The sequence below is a fragment of the Amblyomma americanum genome, chromosome 2 (assembly GCF_052857255.1).
Source record: "Amblyomma americanum isolate KBUSLIRL-KWMA chromosome 2, ASM5285725v1, whole genome shotgun sequence".
In the NCBI taxonomy this organism is placed as follows: domain Eukaryota; kingdom Metazoa; phylum Arthropoda; class Arachnida; order Ixodida; family Ixodidae; genus Amblyomma; species Amblyomma americanum.
Genome location: NC_135498.1, coordinates 95,491,399 through 95,515,735, shown reverse-complemented (window position 1 = coordinate 95,515,735; position 24,337 = coordinate 95,491,399). Strand labels below are relative to the sequence as shown.

At 46.6% G+C, this 24,337-nt stretch overlaps 1 protein-coding gene and 1 non-coding gene across 3 annotated transcripts in view; both read right to left on the bottom strand.

Moving 5' to 3' along the window:
- The window catches only part of LOC144121638 (caspase-2-like), a 41,116-nt gene extending 19,461 nt beyond the window's left edge, over window positions 1-21,655 (bottom strand). For both annotated transcript variants that reach the window (XR_013312653.1, XM_077654946.1), the window contains exons 1-5: window positions 21,370-21,655; window positions 17,459-17,702; window positions 15,185-15,261; window positions 13,281-13,451; window positions 7,393-7,615 (exon numbers count right to left, since the gene is read on the bottom strand). Coding sequence is in view for 1 of the 2 variants with exons in the window: in XM_077654946.1 (XP_077511072.1) it covers window positions 7,393-7,615; window positions 13,281-13,451; window positions 15,185-15,261; window positions 17,459-17,702; window positions 21,370-21,507 (853 nt within the window). In the remaining variant the exon portion in view is untranslated. The remainder of the gene's footprint in view (window positions 1-7,392; window positions 7,616-13,280; window positions 13,452-15,184; window positions 15,262-17,458; window positions 17,703-21,369) is intronic.
- Window positions 21,656-22,157: 502 nt separating this feature from the next.
- On the bottom strand, window positions 22,158-22,230 carry TRNAM-CAU (transfer RNA methionine (anticodon CAU)). The gene has a single exon. It is a non-coding gene; the product is annotated as a tRNA-Met (tRNA).
- Between the last annotated feature and the right edge of the window lie 2,107 nt (window positions 22,231-24,337).

Sequence of the window (24,337 nt, the reverse complement as noted above, 5' to 3'; positions counted from 1 at the left end):
GCGATGTCGGAGGCTGAAGCTGGAGCGCTTCATGAATTTCTGAAGCCAGCCTCGGCTGGCTTTGAAGTCCTTTGGCATTAGGCCTCGCTCCCTAGAAAGTTCCCTAGCTTTCGCTTGGAGCACTTCTGTTGTCACTGGAAGGGCAGCTGCTCTCTGCGTCTGAACAAAGTCGGCAAAAACTGTCTCCCCTTCATGGTGACGGCCTTTCTTTGGTCCGCTAAATGCCATCCTCGTTGCGGCGCAAGGAAAAAGCTGCTCTCGTTGTTCCCTCCAACGACGGACGTTTTCTCGTCGACGCCGAAGTTAGAGTGAACTAGAAGATAGAGTATGTCAAACGCCTATGGTGCCTGTGTATGAAAATTGAGGCAAAAAAAGGATACTTTCCGCTAGGATAACTGCGAACATTATCATTCCCTTGGTGCCTTTTTAGAGGCGGCAGAACGCGCGCGCTGCGTAGCGTAGCGGTTAGTGAACTCGCTTCATACGCGGAAGACTAGGGTTTGATTCCCACTGAATGAACAATTTGTTTTTTTTATTTTTTATTATATTTTGAATCACAATTTGTTTTAGTGCAAACAAGCCGTGGTAGCTAAAAAAAGACAACCGAAACCGAAACTGAAGTTTGTGCAGTGCCGCCTTGCTGCTGCCGTGGACTTCACCTTTTCAAATAATGGCTGGAATCTCCGTGCCACGCAGCGCCAATTTTGAACGCGCGTTTAGAGCACACCCGTCGTTACTCTCCAAAATCCTATCTGTGCTTTTAGCAGATGAGGAAGACAAACGCGCCCTTCAAACAGTGCTGGGAATTGTTTCGTTCAGCTTGACGTCTGCCAGCTGCACAGAGTGCATCACGCAGATGTGTGCTGTCACTTTAGAATGACGGTCTGTGGGGCAAGTTGGTGCATGACTGGAAAAACTGCGTTGCAATGAAGACAACACAAGGAAGAAAAAGAAAACACATGCTCACACTACTAACACTGTTGGGACTCGTGCACCCGAGTTAGCTCCCACTGGTGCGCTGAAGCGATGAAGCGGTCAAGGGAACAGTTACATAGTCGGCACACGGGCCGATCGAGACCATAACGGGCTAGAAGAAAGGATCGCGGCGATGACCCGGGAGGACGTCTCTCTTGCTTGCTGTCGCCTTCTGCCTTCCCGCTCAGCGCGGCTCGATTTTTATACCCTCGGGAACCGTTAATGTAGCCAGCAGTTCGATTCCTCCAATCAGGGCATGCCGCTGGTTGCTGTTTGAATTGGACGAATTGACAAGATGGCTCAGCCGTTCAACGTTTGCATCTGGGAAAGGGCTGCCAGCGAACCGTTCCAGCAGCGAGCAGTTCGATTCCTGTAATGAGGTCACGCCACTGGTTCCTGCGTGAATTGGACGAATAGAGGAGAGGGTTCACCCTTGCCGGCGAAACATTGCAGCAGCTAGTAGTTCGAAGCAGCTCGCCTGCGGGCGAAGCGCCGGTTGAGCCTCGAGTAGCGCTAGCAAGAGGGGGGGGGGGGGGGGGGTGAGCCACGCTGTAAGCGGAGTCTTGTCCAGAGCCGTTACACGACCGGGGCTTGCTTTGTACGATGCCAAGCGCACGGTGCTGGTTTTCACGAGATGCCAGCGGAATGCGTGCTCGGGCAGAATAGTACTGGCTTACGATTGAACCAACCGTAATGAGCAGTGAAGAGACGTCCTTCTTTCGCAGTCCGTGATCGTGGCAAAATGGACGATAAGAAGACGTGAACATTCTGCCTGTGGCAGGCAGGACATACAAGCATTAACACGAAACAAAAAAGCTATTCCGCTTTAATTTTCCTGTTTCACAAGCTCGTTGCAGCAGCATGTGTTTTTTAAACACACTACAATCACCTCGCCAGTGACGGTGCCAAGGGTAGGCGAGGGGTGGCGGCAACCACACCACAAATTTGCTTGACCACATTGCAAATTTGCCAACCGTTTCAGGAGGAATGTAATTGGAAGAAAAGGGGCACATGTACAACCCTCACTTATCATGTGACACCACTTTTATGGTTATGATGTGGCCTTAATTTATGATTGAAAAGAAAGGGACCACATGCATTAGTGATAGCTGTAGTTCTGCGACATTATGAATTTGCTATCTTGAAACGTTTTTCGATCGGACCCTTCCTGTCCCAACTGCCCCTGTATCTATGCGGACCTGGCCCATTGCCTCTTCTATTGCCCGGCTGCTCAGCAGTCGGGTTCCTTCCCCCCACCCTTTCTATCCATCACCACCTGGCTCGACTGGCTTGGCGCTGAAGGGGAAGAAGAACAGCGGCTTCTGGTCGCCCAGGCGGTCGACATGCTCGGCCTATAAATTATGGTCGAATAAAAGTGTTTACTACTACTACTACTACTACTATGAAGACCTGTGCCGCCAAGAATTCTCTCTTCCTTTCCGGCGTCCGACTCCTAAACCTGGGTGGGGCTGTTGTCGCTTTTATTATTATGTTTCTTTTTTATTTTATTTTGTTTCTGTTTTGCTTTTACGTGCAAGGTTTTAACTGCTTTTGTGTAGAATGCATGACACTGCTTTTGCTATGATTGAGTGACACTGCTATTGTTAAGATTTGTTTGGTTTATCTTTCTATCATAAGCTAGTGCTTTGTGCAATCTTTATATAATCTAAGGCTTAAGGGCATTGTAGATAAGCCTTGTGTGTTTCGTTTTTAATCTTGTAATTTGCATATTACTTGCTACTGGGTTGTCAGTGATAGAGCGGTGGCACATGATAAATGAGGGTTATAAATGTGCCCTTTTTCTTCCAATAAACAGTTGGTACTGTGAGCATGTGTTGTCTTCATTGCGACGCAGTTTTTTCAGTCATGCACCAACTCGCCTCACAGGCCGTCATACTAAAGTGACAGCGCACGTCTGCATGATGCACTCTGTGCAGCTCGTAGTCGTCAAACTTAACGAAACGATTCCCAGCACTGTTTGAAGGGCATGTTTGACTTACCTGCTAAAAGCACAGATCGGAGCTTGGAGAGTAACGTCGGGTGTGCTCTAAATGCGCATTCAAAATTGGCGCTGCGTGGCACGGAGATTCCGGCCGTTATTAGACAAGGTGAAGTCCACAGCAGCAGCAAGACGGCACTGCACAAACTTCAGTTTCGGTTTCGGTTGTATTTTTTTAGCTACCACGGCTTGTTTGCACTAAATAAAACTGTGATTTAAAATAAAATAAAAAATGAAAAGACAAATTGTTCGTTCAGCACAAATCGAACCCTAGTCTTCCGCGTGTGAAGCGATTTCACTAACCACTACACTACACTACGCAGCGCGCGCGTTCTGCCGCCTCTAAAAAGGCACCGAGGGAGGGATAACATTCGCAGTGATCCTAGCGGTAATTACCATTCTTTTGCCTCACTTTTCGGCTTTCGTTTGGCACACTCTATCTTCTAGTTCACTCTACCGAAGTCCCGCCCGGCTTAAAGGTTCGACGATGCCTCTGCGGCTATCACAACTTTTCGCTTGAGAGCGGCAATGTAGTGGCATCTCCTACTTGGTGCCATCGCAATAACACCACACCGCACACCGATACGGCCGACATGACACAGGTAAAAATGGCGACCTCGCTTGTGTACAGTTGGCTACTGGCACGGCCAGTAGCGGTTGCAATACTGACTTTTCTAGATGGCGCTAGCTATGCACCATATTTAGCAGTTTCAATGAAAAACTGGCACGTTTTTTAAAACCCTCGAATCTAAGCTGACCCTACAGTTTGGAATATGATTATTTGAAAAAAACTATCGGCCTAGATTCGAATAAATACGGTAGTCCAGTCACTGTTCTGAGTAAACATTGGTTCTCTCGACTCTTTCTGCCCACGCTGACACTTGTCCGGCAGCAAAAGACGCAATTATCGCTGAGAAAATTGGATTTATAAAGTCTTCCTACTGTCGATTCAAACTCATGACGGCCTTACTGAAAATGACAGGTTGGCACTGCTTTGAAGTAGATGGTGACGTAGCGCAGCATCTGGGATCCCATCGATACAGGCCAACTTCTATTTGTCCCCAGTATCCCTTTAAGTGCTGCACGGCAGTGAACATTTCATGCTCACATTTTTCCTTTGTTTTTCATTTTTTGGGTAATTCAAGAACCTGCTTAATCAAAATATTTTACGTGGCCCAATCACCTTCGAAGTAATGAAGTTTTACTGCATTTCAGGTGCAGTGCTTAGCACTAGGCACTTTCAATGAGTTTTAGTTCACACTCTTTGCGCATCATTCAAGATTTCATTTCGCCTTTACATGCACATAGCAGGCAGCACAGTCATCCAAGTCAGGCACGTATCCAAGGGGGGCCAAAGGAGGCCCGGCCGTCCCCTCGAGATCGAGCTCAGACTCCCCCGTCCCCCACGGTACAAAACACTATCTTGGACCCCTCCCGAAAAAAATTTCTGGCTATGTGCCTGTTTCTCGTACTCAACTTGCAGAGCATTTGCACAATAAATGATAGGCAAAACACCCAGCTGTTGCACACTAGCTTCCCTTAGCAAAAACAAAGACCACTATGCCTGGTCCCACTAGCTACAAAGAAGCAACTGCAGTGGTGGGAATGGCCACGAGCATTTCGGAGCAGCCTTTGTAGCAGGCAAAAATTCAATCCAGATCAGCTTCCTCGTATTTTGTAGCAGGAGCCCAATAGTGAGAAAGAAAAAATGTGAATATGCACGATGTTCCAACTAACACGTGTTACAAGTTTTAAAAATGGATATGTGCTGCACTAAGATTCAAATGGTGCAGGGTTGTAGGCAGTTGCCTTGGCCAGGTCTGCTTACTTTATACAAAGGGCCCGAAATTAGTAAATTGTTTAACAAAAAAAGTGATCTAAATTCAATATTGTTAACATTAACACAAAATTTGTGGAGAAGTTGGAGAGAATGTTTAGAAATGCTCATTTCAGTTGTTTTCTTCAGTATCACTTTAGCTTGGTTTTTAAGACCTAAGAAAAGGACATGAGATTTGAACATTGGCAAGTAACTGTGCTCCTGCGTCCCAAGGTTAGCACTCTCAAATGCGCTCCAATTGAATGAACTTGGTTAGGGAAAGCCAGGATGAATAAACAGCACACTGGTCACAGGAAGTAGTCTGAAATGAACGCAGCCCCTTTGCTTTGTAACAGTTATGATGCTGCAGCACGTGTGCCATCACCGCGTCACGGCGTAACACCGGTTTCTCGCAGTCCATCATGGCCGCCCCTCTTGGAACGCAGCATTTCATTGCACATGCACAATCCTTGTCTTGAGGAGCATTGCTCTTTTCCTCCACTTAAGGGTTCAGCGTCGTCTACCCGCCGCAGTGGCTCAGTGGTTAGGGCACTCTTCTACTGATCCGGAGTTCCCGCAGCGGCTGCGTTTTTATGGAGGTGAGGCCCTGTGTGCTGTGCGATGTCAGTGCACGTTAAAGATCCCCAATTGGTCGAAATCATTCCAGAGCCCTCCACTACGGCACCTCTTTCTTTCTTCTTTCCCTCCCTCCTTTATCCTTTCCCATACAGCACAGTTCAGGTGTCCAATGATATATGAGACAGATACTGCGCCATTTCCTTTCCCCAAAAACCAATTACAGTAAAAGCTGAGGCTAGTTGAATTAACCAAAACTCGAACTAATGAAAGTGAGCAAAAATGCATGTGTTTGATGCCCGGAGGGTACGAAAAACATTTATTTAGCAAAACAATCTGTTATCATCTTCTGCTTCTTCTCTCTGAGGGCTACCGTAGTCACTTGGTCTTCTAGTGCGCGAATGCGATGCAGGGAGTCTTCTTCCCCCTCTTCAAAGCTGAAGAAAAGGCACGCGACATTCAGCGCTCCCATAACTTCTGCCGCGGACGGACGCACGGGCTCTTGCTCCTTGTCGTCGTCCTCGTCGACGTCACAGCGGTCTCAATTTCCGGATACTTGGCTAATCGGAGCTTTTTTCTGTTGCTGGCGAAATCTTCGGCTTCATAGGCATCCTCGATGGCCTTCCTATTTCGGACGTAGGTCGACAACGTGCTTGGTGGAATCCCGTGCTTTTTCGCGATTTCCACTTTGCTGGCCTTCCGTTCGCCCACCTCCAAAAATCGCCACTTTCTCCTTCACCGTCTTGGCGCAGTATTTCCCACGCGAACACATCTCGCGGACACAAGCTCACAGCAAGCGGCGTGCAAAACGACGGCTAAAACACTAAAACGTCGTTCCTCGAAGCAGTCGCGGCAGGAAAGACTGGTTAGTACTTGTTCCAGCACCCTACCGGTGCCCCGATGGTTGTGCCATCTATCGTTCTGCCGTGAAAGCTTCCAACGATGGTTTTCAACAGCGGCGCGCAGTTCGAATTATGGGTGGCGGCGCCAATTTTTGAGTGAATTAACGAGCTGTTGTGCACATAGACTTCTATGCACTGCGGAGCGGACCACAATGACTATTTCGAATTATCCAAAATTTCGAATTAACGAGCTGTGAATTAACGAGCTTTCACTGTATTATTATTATTATTCAGCGTCGCAGCATGCTTCCCATGCATTTCGCTGCATCGTCTTCAAGTCTTTGCAACGACACAGGCACTTAGTTTGGACCATGGTGGAAGAATATCCGTGGCTTGCAAGCTCGAGATCACATCTGCATGCGTGATCTTACTGTGTTCGCCGACCCATGGAGAATGCCACTCCATATTTGGAACTGGCTCAATTTATTTAGAAGTATTATTTATAAGAACCAACTTTTTAAGTTGAAAGTTTGAATTAATGTGGCTCTACTGTACAAACAAACCGGAAGCTCGGATGTTGACAGCACTGTTACAGCGAGCACAAATATCGAGCTATCAGAAGAAGCGCATCCGAAACTATTGTGGTCTTCACTGAACTTTGGCACATGTGACATCACAGCTCAAAAGCCCGATAAATCTACAGAACCCAAGTTTAGCAATATACTTGAGCCCCTTAAAAGCAATTTTTTCTTTGCACGCGCATTCCCCATGTAACCTTGGCACAGTGTTGGCAGCGCCGCTGGAGCAGATGTGCAATTATGTGCACACACTGTGTACTAACAGTGTAGGCAGTAAAAAGCTAGAAAATGAAATGGGATGGAGCTGGATTCTGTTGGCCATCTTTCTCGGTACACATCGAGAGATGGAACCTGAGGCATGCCTCAGCACATTACGTGGTAGCCTCAGCCCTTCGCGTTCGCCGTGGCACTTGGTTGCTGTGGAATTATATTTTGACACAGCCTTAGAGCACTTTCATCAAAAACCACCAATATGTAGCAGCTTGCAACACGTTTAATGAAATGGCACAGGTTAGCACAATTGGCACAGCATTCCCACCATGCAACTGGGCAAAAACATCATCAGAGCACTGAAGCAGCACTACGAATGACACCAAGAGCACGTACCTCCTCGGCACGCTTGGATAAAGAACAGCTTCGGTTTTCCTTGGAGGGCGGGGCAGTTGTCGTTATTGAAGAGGGCATAGATGTCATCGACAAGGTGCAGCTGCTCACCGTCAGAGCAATCAATCAAGTCTCTCTTTCCGTGCGACATAAGGATCACCACTAGGCAGTCTGCACCCCGCTGCTGCTCTGGCTGGGCCGTCCATGACAGCAACGCCTTCATGTCCTGGACATCGAAAGCAAAAAGGGAGATAAAACATTAGAGTGATGAAAATGACGCTTGTAAAGCTTCACGCAAGTGCACCACACCATGTGAGTTGCCCACCTGCTTGTCTAGAGTGCTCTCTGTTGTGCATTTATGACAACTGCTGCTGCCTGGTGGCCCCAGTACAGCTTTCAAAGACATAAGGAGTGAAAGTCAATGAATGGAAATGTGCATGCACAATAAGGCTAGGTTTTGAGCCCTAGGCCACTCGTAATTACACAAGTGTAGTGGTACTAGTAGTACAGCTTTATTAATAAAAATATAAAAAGAAAGGTAAAGAAAGAAGACGCCAGCCACGGCAATTGTTAATATATTAAGCACCTGAGCTGTGGCCAGTGGAAATAAAGGGACAGGGAGAAGATAGCAATAAAAAGAGCACAGGGGAGCAATAGAGAGGACAGGGGAGGGGTTTATTAACTATTTACGATACTGACACATAGAAGACGACGACGACTGAGACCACGAGCGGGGTGCTAGAAGAAGACGAAGCTAGAAAATGCAGGACTCTTTCCGGAGTAATGAATGCTGTCTTTTCCCGATCTCGCTCGTCGACTTCTATTTGCCAATCTCCTCTTTTCAAGACCATTGATGAGAAGTAACGTGCTTGTTGTAGCCGTTTATCATCGATGCGACGAAGAGGGTACACGTCTTTTTTAATCACTTGGTTGAGCTTGCGGTAGTCAACGCAAAAAAGTAAGCCGCTGTCCTTTTTCTTAACAAGTACCACGGTGGACGTCCAGGGACTCTGCGACGACTGGATAACATCGTCTCTTTCGCTGGCGTGAAGAACACCACCTCGTTTTTAGTGAACTTCGGAGACGCCTACAGTCGCCATCTGTCCTGACGCACTTTGACGGGGATGCCCCTACGCTTCTTCATATGGATGTGAGCAATGTTGGTTTAGGTGCTATACTTGCGCAACGTCAGGATGGCGTGGACAACGTAATTGCTTAAGACAGCAGGACAGTCTCAGGCTGAAGCCAAGTACTCAGCCACCGAAAAAGAGTCTTGCTGTGGTATGGGCGGTTATGAAGCTTCACCCCTACTTATACGGTCGCCCCTTTCACGTTATTAGCGACCATCACTCTCTCTGATGGCTGACCAACTTGAAAGACCTGCGGGAAGACTTGCGCTTTGGAGCCTCCGGCTACAAGAGTTTAATATGACGGTTGTTTATAAATCCAGAAAAAAGCATACTGATGCCGACTGCCTTTTCCAAGCACTGGCCGAACGTGCCACATTGACCGATGAAGATAGATACCGCCTTTTTAGGAGTTATCAATGTGGCCACTCTTTCACAACAGCAGCGAGAAGAGTTGGAGTTGTTCCCTCTTATTAGTTTTCCGGAACAGCGAACTACGCTTGTGCCAAGGATCTTCGCACGTGACCTCTTGTCATTCTGCCTTTGCAACAACGTTCTGTACAAGCAGAACTTCCGTTCTGGGGGAAAAAGCCATCTGCTCGTCGTCCCAACGGCCCTCCGCATGGAAGTCTTACAAGCATGCCATGATGAGCTAACCGCCGGCCACCTGGGCTACACTGGCACCTTGGCTAGAGTACAGCGCGGGTACTACTGGCCAAAAGTGGCAGCAACGATGAAGCATTATGTGCGGACCTGCATAGACTGCCAGCGCCATAAGTCCCCACCTGTAAATCCAGCCGGTCTGCTTCATCCTCTTCAAGTGCCAGAAACACCCTTTAAGCAAATTGGAATGGACCTGAAGGGGCCATTTCTGACGTTCAGAGCCGAGAACAAATGGATAATTGTTGCAACCGATTATCAAACCCGCTACGCAGAGACGAAAGCTCTGCCCATGGGCATCGCCACCGAAGCAGCTCGGTTCTTCGTTGAATACATTCTCCTCAAGCATGGCGCTCCAGCCCCCATCATAGCCGACAGAGGAAATGCATTCATGGCCGAACTTTTGGCGACCATTCTCGGACACAGCAGCACTAGTCATTGTCAAACGACGGCCAACCACCCTCAAACCAATAGATTGACCGAACACCTTAATAAGACCCTGGCTGATACGCTTTCCACGTGCATCGACGTAGAGCACAAGAACTGGGATGAAATTCTCCCCTACGTGACATTTGCCTACAATAGGGACCAGCAGGAAACCATTTGCATGGCACCGTTCAGCCTCCTGAACAGGCGACCAGTGACCACTATGCTGGACATGGTGTTGCACCCTAACGCCAATGACGACGTTGCAGATTAAGACACTGAGGAATTCACCCAATGCGCAGAGGAAGCTCGGCAACTAGCTCGTGTGTGCATCAGAAGCCAACAGGACTATGATGCACGACGGTATAATCTTTGCCGTCGGCATGTTATGTACCACCAGGAGACAGGGTGTGGGTCTGGACGCCTACGCGCCACCGTGGACTCTTGGAAAAACTGCTGCGGCGCTACTTTGAGCCTTATGTCGTTCTACGTTTATTCGATGAATGCGTGAAGTGGCACCAGATGAGTTTTCGGCATCGAAGCGACACCAGCACCAAGCCAACATCGTCCATGTTGTACGTATGAAGCCGTACCATTCGAACTGAAACCGATAATGACTTTCTTTTACTTGCCATCGAGATGATGCCTCCTGGGGAGGGGGGCAAATGCCACAAAGACGACGACGACCGAGACCACGGGTGGGATGCTAGAAGACGACGAAGCTAGAAAACGCAGGACTCTTTCTAGTCGCCCATTAAAGCGTTTGATTTCTTAGGCCCTCCTTGGGGTTCATCAAGATGTGGCAATATTAACAAAAATATAAAAAACGTGAGCAAGTCTGCGCCACTCGTAAGCAAGTGTCCAGGAACTGTCTGGATAACAGTTATGCGCAAGCGACCTCTGCACATATATTTACAACATAGAAACACTGTGTATACAAAGCCGTGCACAAGCAGCGTCCTGACGCTTCACAAATGTACTCCAAGGTGTGACGTTAGGACTTTCTAGACAGGTGTGTGAACAAATGTACTACCGAGAGCAATATGAGCGGGAACATGGAAGCCCGTAACAACTATAATCTCGCACCACATTTGTGGCAACATGCAGCGGCTACCCTCCGAAACAAAGTAGGGAGGTAGGTGTGACCATGTCACCAGCTAGCAGTCCCGTCCCTCTCTTCCTGATCACGTTATTAACACAAGAGACTCGGCCACTTTTGAGAAAGCAATCACTGATATATTTCCCAAATTTTCATCAACTATGTTACATTTTTCTGCATTTCCTTTTAATTACAGTCAAAACTCTTTTTAATGAAACCCGATTTAATGACGATATCCCGATTGTCCTTCAGACGCCCATAGGGTCCAATGCTTTGACTGACTCGAAATAACGAAACGAATTTTGTCATCTGTCCCAATTTAATGAACCTTTTCTCGAAAAACGAGTGGGAAAAAGTGTTAATTTTTGGTCTATTTTGTAGAGGACACCCCAAAATTTATTGATGCCAGCCAACGGCCGCATCGCGGAGTGCCTTCATCCCACTTTTACCAATCTGCGCGGTGCAAAACGGCACAGCCGCTCTGGAGGGGAGCGAGCGCTCTTCACGAGCGTGCGGCCATGAAAACCAGATAATTTTGAGTTAAGTTGACCAGATGGCACCAGGGGTAAAAAAGTTTCGCGTCGCCCTTCTTTCTCTTACCATTTCTCTTTGCACCTACAGTCAGTCTAGCCTTGCTACTCGTGAACGTAGACGGGGTGTATGCGAGCAAGCGCGCCGCTAACTCTACTGACTAGCATGACGGACACGGAGCCCCACAAGAAAAGAAAAAGGCTTACCCTGGACGAGACAGCGGACATACGTCGTGCTGTAATGAGTGGACAAAAGAAATGTGATATGGCTGCAGCACATGGCATTCCAGCCAGTACTTTTTCTACCCTATTGAAAGGGAAAGATGACATACAAAGCGCTACTCTGTCGGAGAATCTCTTACACAAAAAAGCGCTGAAGATTACTCCCCATGGAAGGGTGGAAGAGGCCCTCTATGCATGGTTTACGGATTTGCGGGCAAAGAACATCCCCGTGAGCGGAGATCTGCTCCAACAAAAAGCTTTGCTCGTTCGCGTGCTTGCTGGGTGAGGACGAGTCCAAGGCAAGTCCCGGCTGGCTGATGCGCTTCAAAGAACGGTATGGCATCGTCGGGAAATTGCTCAGCGGAGAAGCGAGCTCCGTGAACATCGATTTAGTCGGTGCCTGGCTGTAGAAAAGCGTGCCCGACATTCTTGGAAAATACGCTCTCAGTGACGTCTACAACGCCAATGAGAGCAGCCTCTTCTACAAGATGCTGCCCAAAAAAACGCTCTCTAAAGGGGCAGGGGTGCCCCGTTGGTAAACACAGCAAGCAAAGGCTGACCCTTTTGCTGTGCGTCAACTTGGACGGTACCGACAAACGAGACCCACTTGTCATCGAAAAGAGCGCGAGGCCGCAATGTTTTAAAGGCACAAAAAAGCTTCCTGTGAAGTACTTTACCAACTCAAAAGCTTGGATCTTGCGTGCCATTTTCGCTACATGGCTAACGGAATTTGACAGCGACATGCGCCGTCAGAAAAGGAAAGTGTGCCTGTTGCTGGACAATTGCACAGCCCACTATGTGCCAGAGCTCGAGCTGACCAGCGGCGAGCTTTGCTACTCCCGCCCCAAACGCAATGTCCGTGGTTCAGCCTCTGGAGCAAGGAATTATTAATAGCATTAAGTGCACATACAGGCGTCGAGTGATCGACAGAGTTCTTCTGAACCTGGAGCTGAAGTGCGAGATGAAGATCAATGTTTTCATGGCAGTTGAGATGGTGGCGGCGGCTAGGAGAGCAACAAAGCAATCGGTAATTGCCAACTGCTTCAGGGCTGCTGGATTCGATACGCTAGGCTCTGAAACTGCCGAAGCTGCACCGGACTTCGCAAGCGCCGTGCACCAGCACGAAGATGCCTGGGAGTACCTACGCTCACTGGATGAAGTGCCAATAGAAATAAGTTTCAATGACTACGTAGCGCCAATGCAAACGCAGTCACGATGGAAGTTTTGGATGACGCTGGTATCTTGCGGCTCGTAGGAAGTGTGGAGGGAAAGGCGGCCGAAGACAACGACACTGACGATCACGAACACAGTGATCACGAACCTCCCGTGCCGACACCGGGTCAAGTGATGGACGCTCTTGACCTGCTGCAGCAGTTGCAGGAACACACGAGGGAACCGAAGACGCGCTGGACGCACTTCAGACTTCGGAGAAATCCGTGCGGCCATTGCTTATGAAGCGCACACAAGCAAAGATTACCGACTTTTTTGCTAGTAAATCAATTTGTTGTCCCCTGGGGCCCTTCTTGTTGCAGTAATAATTTTTGTTTCTTTTCATGCCTGCTAGCGGTGTTTTTGGATGCTGCTGCACCATAAAATATAGTGTATCGATTTAAATGACCGAGAAATGCATCACTTGATTTAACAAAATTCCCAATTTAACGAAATAATTTGTGGCTCCCCTCAACTTTGTTACATTAAGTATTAAATGTACTCAATAAAAACAGTAATGAATGTCAAATTTTGTATCCTATTTTTGACGATGACCACTGCTGTATCAATTTCAGCAGTTCCATTGTTTCGCTCACTGCATCTAAGGTGGCTACTCACACGTGCACGCAGGTTTGAACGCACTATGCAGTGAAAGTGGAATTCCGTGAAGAGGGCTTCCATGCGTCGCACATCATGCTCGGAGCCTTCCCGTCGCTCGGCAAAGCCCCCAAATTCGCAGTTGTTGATGATGAGGCAGATGCCCCTTGGTGAGTGTACCATGCTGTATATCTGCAATGCCATCAAGGAAAAAAAAAAGAAAGCAACACTTCAGTGAGAAGCACTAGGTCAGCTCTTGTGGCAGAAAACAAGCGGCAGGACAGTCGCCACCGTTTATGTATCCGTCAATGCAATCGGTAGACTGGGAAAACATTTAATGCACCCACTGCAATATTATATAGTGGCTCAGTTTGCTGCTGTTCTATGATAAAATTTATTGCAAAGACGTGGTATATTAATGGTCCGTTCTATTTGTGCAAAATAACCGAAAATTACAGGAGTACCCATCCATTGTGCTCACTAAATGTGTGCTTACTCCAATGAATGTCGCCTTCCCTGCTTCAGATCTTGGCTTTTTTGGCCCTTAAAGGGGGAAATGCTGCAAATAAAATCGCCAATTTGGTGCAAATTTGAGTCTGAAATTTATTAATTTTCAGAATCCTCAATTCTTGATCTCTCTTGTGATGAAAAATTATAGCAAAATACGGAGCAGAAATTTTTAAATTTAGGTTTTTTCTATGTGTGGCTGTTGAAACTGCGAATGAATCGTGCTTCTAATGGTCTCGGCGCATCGCAATTTCCGCGGGCTTGCGACAATGGAGCACCACTCTTTTAGTATCACCATGAAGGGAAGAGATCAGAAAATCAGAGCTTTTGTTGGTTGCAATGCTGCATTTCCCTGACCGAAAGCAAAAGCATATGAAAGCAATAAATGAGGCAAACGAGGGAATAAACTTTAAGGCTGATTTTCATAGCTTTCATATTTTCTGCAATTGCTAACATTCATTCCTTCGGCATTATGTAATGATAAAATGAAAGCAGAATTATTCTGTTTGTTGCATATGAATCCTGAGCTGTTGAGAAGTGCAATGAAGCTCTCAATTTTACAAGACACACATGCAATAGTTTTTTAAAGTTATTTTTGTAAGAAACGTTTTCATGTAAATAAATGTATGCTGGAGTTTAACTTTTACTTCCATGAGTATACGGCATCCATGTGCATTTTTTCCTTAATTATTAATGCCCCAGGGATGCCTTTACAAGGTTGTTAATTGTAGATTACTCGACATACCAGATGCTTGCAATAAAAAGCAGTTGTTGAAAATCAGTATAGCATGTAAATATCTGTCAAATTTGGTGACAATTCATGCATAAATAGCGATAATAGTTTTAATTCTAACCCCTTAAAGCACGAGATGATACACCAGCAGCAGCAGCTCATTTGAGCGCATGCCAAAGCTGATAGGCCCGTGGCTTCTCTGCTTTTGGAATATTGGGGTCAAGAGTTTGATGCCTGGTTTGACATAACTTTTGTTGTTGAATAACCTATGATGAGTCACTCCTGAATAAGGCTTCTCAGGAGTGCGACTGTAATTCAAATGACACTGCCTGTAGCATATCAAGGTTCAAAACGCATGGCTTCTTGTGTTCTCACCGATTTCCAAGAAGAGCTGAAATCTAAACTTTATACACTCGATGGGGTCCCTTGCCTCCTACCATTTCTTCCTACCTAAATTCGGAAGACAATCATCCCAAAAAACAATGATTCTCAATTCATTATCCTGTAAAATATTCTGCTGCTCTTCTCGTGACCGCTTCACTGGCGTTGCCTTGCACAAAACGTTCAGCTAGTCCATGCCAGCCTGAACACAGAGGAGTTGTGCAAGGAAACAAGCAGTACTATGCGAGCATAGCACAAAAGCACTTGAAACAATGTTGCCAAACACAGCAAAGCAAGACCTTACGTCATCGCCATGCTTCCAATCCTTGGCTGGAATCACCCTCAGCTCGGCATCACTGGCCTCACCCACTGTGCCGTGACCTGCAGAGGCAGAACACATATGCCTGTGAGGTACCCACAGCATCAGGCACGGTGAATGCCCACAAATGAAACTGGCAGGTAAATGGCTTCAACACACCAGTACCTACATGATAAGTAATGCATCTACAAGATAACCTCCTGAGCTAGCCCATACTAATTCAGCCTCTCATTACTCACCTCGCAGCAAATAGTACCAAAGTATACAAGCTATGCAAGCTTTACAGCTGGCAGGCTCAGCATTCACCACAAGAACTGTTTGATAAGGTCAGAGTCTATAACGTCTAAAGGAAGTTTTGCTCTATCTTTGAAACATTCGTGTTATTTTGTACACTGATCTGGTTGCTCTGTTCGTGCCTGATTATTGTGTTTCTGTGACTATGCTGTATTGTTCTTGTTGGTATCACTTTGCAGTGCCTCGTGAAAAAGACCCTGAATACTAATGCTTCGTAGCGAAGCACAATGTCCATGCATTCAGAGTTCATGAGAAAATTGTTTTTTTTTTTTGCTATTTACTATCTTAAAAGCAAACAAACAGGGTAAGCTTGGTTGTAAGGACTGCTAGGACACATATTGCAGTCTGGTGCCTCACAGTAAAATGATCAGGTGCTTACCTTTAGTGCCAGCTAAGAACAGCCTTTCCTGCGCACAAAGCTGATAAATCTGACCACAGTTCAAACATATAATTTACGACTGATGGTTGCCAGGCAGAGAAAGCAAAAGTAGCATTTACCTGAACAAGGCATAAAGCTGTGCAGCTAATACCCCATGCAATGTACCAGTTGGCAACCAAGGACAGTGGTGCCGTTAAGCAAAGTGAATATAAACACAGATATATGCATGTTGTCAATGAAACACCGTGACAGAAAGCTTGAAAATATAACAAGTTATCTTGTTCATGTGAACAATTAAAAACACTGTATACCATTATCAACCTGCTCATATAATACAGTCCCATCTTAAAATAATCTACTTCACAACTTCAATGTCATGTTCTAGGAACCTCTGGACGGAAATTATGAAATTTAATGCCACTTACTGAATCACTAAAGTACTAGGGGACTAACAATAACGTTGCAACCATATCTGAACATTTCTATAACAGCAGCACTATGGATAGGGGGGATGAAAGCAAAAAATGGCTGGTGCTTTAATATTGGTAAGGATGAAATATTGTGCAAAAACATGTATCCACCTACCTCGAAGCATGAATGAGGAATCCACTGACCCAAAAAACAAGTTATGCGCATTTCCTTTCCTCAAAATCAATGGAGTCTAACCCTTCCTAAACCTCCGGCCGGTTTTGAGAAATGAAAACGTGCATAACTGCCTCAATCTGTAGGTGGACGCCATCGCCTTACTCACAGCGCGATTCATGTGCCCACTGACCCAGCTACTCCTGCTACTCAGAGGCTTCACACACATACACAGAAACACACTGCTGAAACACAGGGAGTGCGGCTAGGAGTGCTTTCGCATTAAAAACATGCAGCAAACTGTGCACCAATAATTGGGAATGAGAAGCATTAGGCACTAAAACAGCTGCCATTTCAGCAGTAAATGGCATGTGATCCAAAATACACATCAAGGTCAAGGAGTTGCCAGCAGTAGATGGTGCCATGCTATCTCGTGGCACCCAATACTGCTCAGGTATATTTAATAAATATGGCAAATGTAAGCCACTACAACTAGCACTAGCCTACATGACATTGCTATACTTACTCTCAACAAAACAACATACAGGACTGTGTGCCTTTTTCTAAACAAAACACCATGATCTAGTAGAAGTAAAGGAAAAAATCTGTCACTTTGCAATTCACACCTGTTTTTAGTTGTGTGTCTGCAAAAACTCCTCGAATTTTTCCATGCACAGATGATACATGAAACGTGTCTGCACCACGTAAACATACGAAGTAAAAGGAATATGTGGGGCAAGTTTATTTGGTTTCCTGCCATGCAGTTCATAGACACATCTGAAATAAACCATCACTGCAGCCTTTTCACAAAGAGAGTTTTAAGAGGTGCACCAAAAGGCATTGAAATACACATCACAGCACCAGAAATATTTTCTTGCACTCTAATGTTTACATTTATTACAAAAGTTGTGCAGTAGCAACAACACAATTTTTTTTTCCGCTCTCTTTCAAAGTGGCTACTCAGTAGTACAATGGAGTGGTCTAATGTTCAGAGTCATACATACTGTTAGGTGTGGAATCGACAAGAAATCTAACATCGCCGCCACCAAAGGCCCGCATCCCAAGGGGAGCTGCGGATGCCACAGGTACATCTGGTGGTTCTTGTGGGGCCTCTCCCGTGAGCAGCCCAATAGCCTTGTACATGCGATTCTCACGGAGAACAGCAACAAAGCGATCAAAGGCTAGCGGCCCACGCCTGGGAAGCCGCTGCAGAAGGCACAGGTTTTGCTCTTCCAGGCCCCCTTTCTCCTGCGTAAGACCATGTGACACAGAAGCAGTGAGCTCTCAAAATTGGCCCCCATCACTTGTGCAATGCCTCCCTGACTTCACTGCCAGCCAGATCAGCCAGTTTTGAGTAATCAAGCCAATGCTCCCTTCTTCCGCTCTTTCATTAGCTGGCCTTTCTAGCTGCTCTGCATAAGCAGTGTGATGGGGAATGCTCCAAATGAATAAAGAAAGTTTTCTTCTCCCTTTTTTCACAAGGTGGTGCTATTAGCCCACGCTATAACATAGGTGGCGTGAAACCAAGCATTAGCATCATGAAAATATGTCATGTTCTGGCTATCGCGACTGGTCAGCGGCAGCTCCATCCTTGCTGTCAACATGCCGAGCATGTATGTCACGCCCCTACTCAACCCAGCAACCCAACGATAACATGACAACCCAGTTATAACCCAGTTCTTGGAGGTAAACTTCCATTTGCATTTGTGTCTGGTGGTTGCGTCATTTAACTTGATTATTTGTTTTCTGTGCTAGCTTTTCTTTCTAAAAGCACAGCACTGAGTACTGCAATTTGTGTGTTAATTACTGGCAAATCGACGGCTCGTGCTGACAAAAAGAACAAGATAAACTATTACTGACCTTGGCAGCACAGGAATATAATGTTAGTCATGAAAAAAGTCAGTAGTTCACCTGTAGAAAAAAATAGCTGCCAGAAAAAAAAAACGAAAACTGCATTCAGAAATTAACACCGAAAACACCACGCCAGGTAAGCGGCACCACATTGTGACAAGTAAACAAATCGAGGGACCCAAATGGGTTCCGATGGAAAGCGGGCAGTGTGGCTGGCACTGAAATAAAGGAGGTGTTGGCATCTGATATGCCACTCCTGAACACACTAACCCCTGAACATAGGCTACCACTCCAAGTAACTGGCACCACAATGTGACAAGTAAACAAATCGAGGGACCCAAATGGGTTCCAATGGGAAGCGATTGGTGTGGCTGGCACTGAAATAAAGGAGGTGCTGATACATGCTATGCCACTCCTGTTTGTGCCAGCTGACTAAGGATGTGATAGCATGTGCACAGAGCTTCCCTCTCTACTTGTTTGTATTCATTCTTCCTGTTACACAGGGCATAAACACTAGTTTGAACTGTCAAAATGCTTGCTCACTTGATACTCAAATGTGAAGCACAGAGCAAAAAAAGAGGGTATAACAGGTAACAGCCATCTGTCTGCTAAAAACTTTATTGACATGCACGCTGGTGGCTGGAACGAACATTTGCGCCACCACATATGGAGTGAAAGATTATTTCATTACAAGGCCCATCAAGCTACAGACCAATTCACATACAGCTGCATCAGTGCGATTGATACCACCCCTTGATCCATTATCTAGAAACTGTTTGTTCGGCTTGTGGTAGCGCAAGGTATGGCCCTCATCATTAAAGATGTTGACCAACTAACCTGTATTGTTTAACACAGTAATCATTTAATAGATAATTCTCCCTTTCTTGCAAAGATACTGAGAAACTGCATGCAAAACAAAGCAATGATGCCTATTAGAGCAGAAGTAAAGCTGCTAAAGAGATTTTTTAAGCTGCTACTGCATCAGAAAATCAGAATTTTCAACAAAGACCAAAACATTTTCATGCAGGAACAGTTTCTCGTGAGCAAAGGCTTCACATGATGCAACACCGCAGCCGAACTGGGCAGTCACGGTATGGTCACTAGGTTCAGCCCATTTTTTACAACCACTTTGCCTCCCACAATGAACAGATGTGAAAGCTGCAAACGTTCAGCAGTAAAAGTTTTCACACACTGCTCTGGTAGTGCAGGGAAATTGATAAAACCACAGAGTGCTGGCATTTACTATGCACTACACCTACAATGAGCATTCACACATTACCACCAAAGTATAAACACAAGGACAAAACGGCCATTTCTTCAGTAGTGCAGTTCTCAGATGTTGACACACTGTTCATATGGGTATACCGATGTGCCTCATTAAAGTGGACACTTTGGTTTCTGTGCAAAAGTGTTTATAAAGCGAGTCGTCTAGAATAATGAATCATGAATGAAAACAAAAACAAATATTTTGAAAAATCGTGTTTAGATTACAGACTCCTTCTAAGCACAGTGGCCGTGAAGTGAAAAGTGGGCAATCTTAGCAGCTCAGGTGCATTATTCTGGTCGCCATTATTTTAAAAACCAAACGGTTTAGGTTGACGCATGTTTGAAGCTCCTAGTGGCCCATGAGACGGAAGATAGTGCCTGTTGATGCGATGAAGTATTTCCTACCGCGACTGTTCATATCCCAAAAACTGTGTACTCACTCGGCTAACAACTACTAAGTACAGTTTTCAATGGAGCATACAGATAATTCTTTTTCGCAAACAGTCATCCAATGTAGCAAACGGTAAGGTGCGTCGGCCTGGCACCTTACGACTGTAAAGCATGAAACCACGCACAGACAGAAAGGCAACTACTACGGCATTTGCACATTTGCCTGCCTTTTGCTGGTGTTCTGCACTCATACTATAAGGGGCGGAACATCTGGTAGAGGCACTCAGGATTTTGTTCACATTGCTGTCCATATTAACGGGACAAAAATACAGGGGTCCCAAAGGGCTCTGTGCATTTTCACTTTGTCCATTGTCCGGGCATAGAGTTTCCATATTAACGAGGTGCAAATACACTGAAAAAGTGTGGTCCCCAGAAAAACTTTCCGTAATTCAAGTCGTCCATATTAACAGGGGTCGTATTAACGGGGGTCATATTAACGGGGCACAACTGTACACAGGTCAGTTCAAGAGGTTGTGGTTCCAAATATAGTCTGAAACTGCGCTAGTCTGGCAGCTGTTAGGGGCACCAGAAACGATTACCGTTGCAACCTCGTTTCAAATTTCAATGCAGTCGGTGTTTGACTCGATGTGTTAAAATCGGTGACAACCATACAAGACTACTGCCTCACGACACTAAAGTCGTGTGGCGACAAGTTGAGCTCTTAGAAGCAAGACTGTCACATTACAGGCTAATCCACAGTATCGGCCTTCTTGTAGGTAGCTTTTACTACTTATACTTTCAGCTAATCACTTAGCGACGCTCTTGGTCGCCTTTCAGAGCTCTTCTACAGTTCGAATAACGAGCGCCAAACAAGCTGAGTTTCGCGTCGCGCAGTCCTCACTGCATATTTTTTATGCGCGCTTAAAATATGATTTTATCTTATCGCTACCATAGAAAACGCTAGATCGCCACTCTTATCAATTTCCACAGCTGATATGAAGTGGATTTAATGAGTAAATATGTTTACCAAATAACGAGGTCTACAGGGTTCGTGCTGTTTAGAACACAGGTGTCGATAAAACGGACCAGCGTACTTCGGTTCGCTAGCTTCACAGACTGTCGTGCTCCGCTCGAGAACGTCAAAATATCAATATTTCAGCACCGCCTGAAGCCATTCGCGTTACGTTAGAAAAAGAAACGCCAATAAACGTTATTCAGAGCATGTCGTAACACGTGTATTCCTACGCGACTGCACAAAACCGCGACGTACAGCCGATTGCAGCGCTTGAGAAAGATCGACTCGCACGAGGGTTCGTGTATCCACTTTCACAGCTGACTGCAGCTCACAAACACATGTCACGAACACATGTTACGAACACATCAAATGAGCAGCAATCGATGATCTCACCCGAATGTCGTCGACCATCGCTTCCGTCAGGACGCCCCTAGTTTGCAAACTCGGCGCCAGAACATTGAAATCTATGCACGCCACTAGATCTCTGACCAATTCAGGATCTTTGAACTTTCTACGGTGCTCCGGATCCATCGCGCGCGCTCACTATCGCAGCACTTTCTACAGCGAAACGGGCCAACAAAAGGTCGAACCACAGCAACCACCCGCAACACGCAACAATGTGGAAAGAAGCGGAGAGGAAGTGGGGGAGAGCGGTGCTGGCGTTGCCTAATGCCAATGGCAGCCGTGAAAATAGGCGAGTTGTCACAGCGTCAACTATTTTGAGCGCTTCGCTACATTGGCATTTATTACATTTACATTTGTCCCGCCCTTGGTTCCGATCATTGAACAGTTAATCTAGTTCGATGCATTGGTCTCTGTAATCTCTTGCGTGTGTCAGGTGATGCGCTCACGTTGTGTGGTGCTGCACACGCTTTTGGCAATTCCCAATCATGTTATAATAAAACATATGTCTGCAAGTTCTCACTTTTATGTTCTGCTCTGTATCGCAGACAGTGCACCGGGCACCTGTGCGTGTGTTTATGTGTGTGTGTGTGGGGGGGGGGGGGGGGGGGGGGGCATCGCGCGGTGGCGCGATGTGAAACGAGACATTTTGGTTGATGGCTACAGTTGGGACACAAGCCCAAAACTTCGGTAGTGCCCGTAGCGTCTACGAATTCAAAACTTCAATATTACAAAAAAAAAGCACGCAGGAATAAGAAAGCAAAAAAAACAAACCGCCTTGCCCCGGGTGAGGATCGAACTCACGACCTTCAGATTATGAGACTGACGCGCTGCCTACTGCGCTACCGAGGCGGATGGCTCGAGATATGATGTTATGCTTTATAAACCATTACACCTAAAAGTTTGGTCACTGAACTTCAGGTTTGAACAATTGAGATGAGGAGTACCATGGAGGAGTACGCTCAAACAGGCGACTTTAGACTTTTTTAATTACGACAGTGTGCCTGCGGGCATAAAGTATTGCCTTCGTCGTGACTCAGGGGTTACTACCGGTTACTACAGAAACCATGCCTGAAACCTATGAGCTGGCGGCATAGTTGGTTCAACGCCTGCTGAAGAACATGCCTGCAGTGAAGCGTCTCCTCTCGATTTCAATGGGTTCTCAGATCGCCTGTACATTACTACAGTGAACTAGAATATTGGGTAGTGTGCTCACTGCGCCGCGTCAGCTGAAGCCGCCGGTGTCGACATTTTTTTAGTTTCCCGCTTGTTCGCTAGGTGCCGCTGCCGTTCCGAACTTTTTTGGCGGGCTTTCACAAGGCGTAATCGGCCAGACGATTGGTCGGCAAGCTAGGAAAGTTAATATGGACGGGGACGGGGAGTTGGTACAGTGCCAGAAGTGCGACCGTTGGTGTTATTTAGATGAGACTGGGTTCAGGAGCTTAGCCGAGGCGGATAAGGCTAGCTTCGCGTGTAAGATGTGTAAGCGGTTTGAGGACGCCGTTCATACGTTAAAAGGGGAATGGGAAGCTGGGTTTAATGAACTTAGTGCGGACCTGAAGGTAGAACGAGAGGTACGGATTAAGCTGGAAGCTCAGGTCGCCGATTTGATTAAAAAGGAGGAGGATAATGCCGCCCTGTTGAAGCAAATTGTGGGCGAGATGAAAGAAGAGCGGGAAAAGCGGACCCAGCTAGAAAAACAGGTTGAAGCGCTCACGTCGCGGCCTGCAGGGCACCCCAGTTCGGAGAAGTGTCAGGTGGGGGGCGAGGCTCGTCGATCCTACAGTGCTGTAGCGCAGCGAGCTTTGGGTGAGAAAATGAGAAAAAGATGAAAGAGGTTAAAGCGGGCATGGAGACTCGCGACAATAGCGTACAACGGCAGGAGAGTCAGCTAGAGCGATCCGGAGGCCAACAGATGGAGTTAGGAAGCGAACGGTTAGGGCGCAGGAGGGTTCTGGTGGTCGGGGACTCGAACGTAGCGAGGGTTGAGGGAGGCGTTCTGACGGCAGTGAAGGCAGACAGGCGGGTGCAGGTGGAGGCTCAGTCGTGGAAGTGCATGGTGGATGCAATGGCCAAAGCCCGGGAGGTGGTGGGGGGCAGCATGGATGGCGAACACCTTGTCGTTATCCATGCTGATCTCAATGATGTGCTGCAGGGGAGGAGCCAGAATCTTGAGACGCAGTTGGAGGTGGGGATGCGTAGGCTTAGAGAGGCCTCTGAGAGTGTGCAGGTGACCATATGCACAATCCCAGAGGTCCAGAGGCAGGCTGGCGAAACGGAAAGGAGGGTCGTTGAGGCTAACCGTGTAATTAGGCTATTGAGTCAACGACTACGATACGGGGTGATGGAAGTCAACAGGGAAGTGTACGAGGTTACGCCCCACCCTTTTGCACAGGATGGCATCCACTACTGTGGTGCCACTGGCAAGAAGGTGGGTAGTAGGATAGGTCGCCAGGCAACAGCTTTTTTGTGGGGACCCAGAGCTCTGAAGGAACCAGTGTAGAGAAGGAAGAATTAAGATCAAAGGGACAATGAAACCATAGGGGAAGAAAGAGACGCAAGCGCCAGGGCCAAGTTAATTCAGATATAGGTTTCATCAACATGCAAGGTGGCAGGAATAGACTAAAATGGGAGGAAATAGAAGAACGGTTAAGGCAGGAGGAATTAATGGTATATGGTTTAGTGGAAACACATCTTAGAGACATGGAGCAACCACCCTGTAACCCAGACCACGCATGGGGATATTGCAATAGAACAGAGGGCAGCAGAAAGGGAGGTGGAATTGGGGCATCCATTCATAAAAGTATGAATTTTCAAAGGGTAAGACTGGGATGCAAGGAACATTTATGGCTAAAAGGAACAGTGGCAGGCAAGCAAACACTCCTTGGCTTTGTGTACCTGTGGACAGGGGCTAATGCCAAAGAGGAAAACAGGAAAATGTTAGAATGTATTGCAAGCG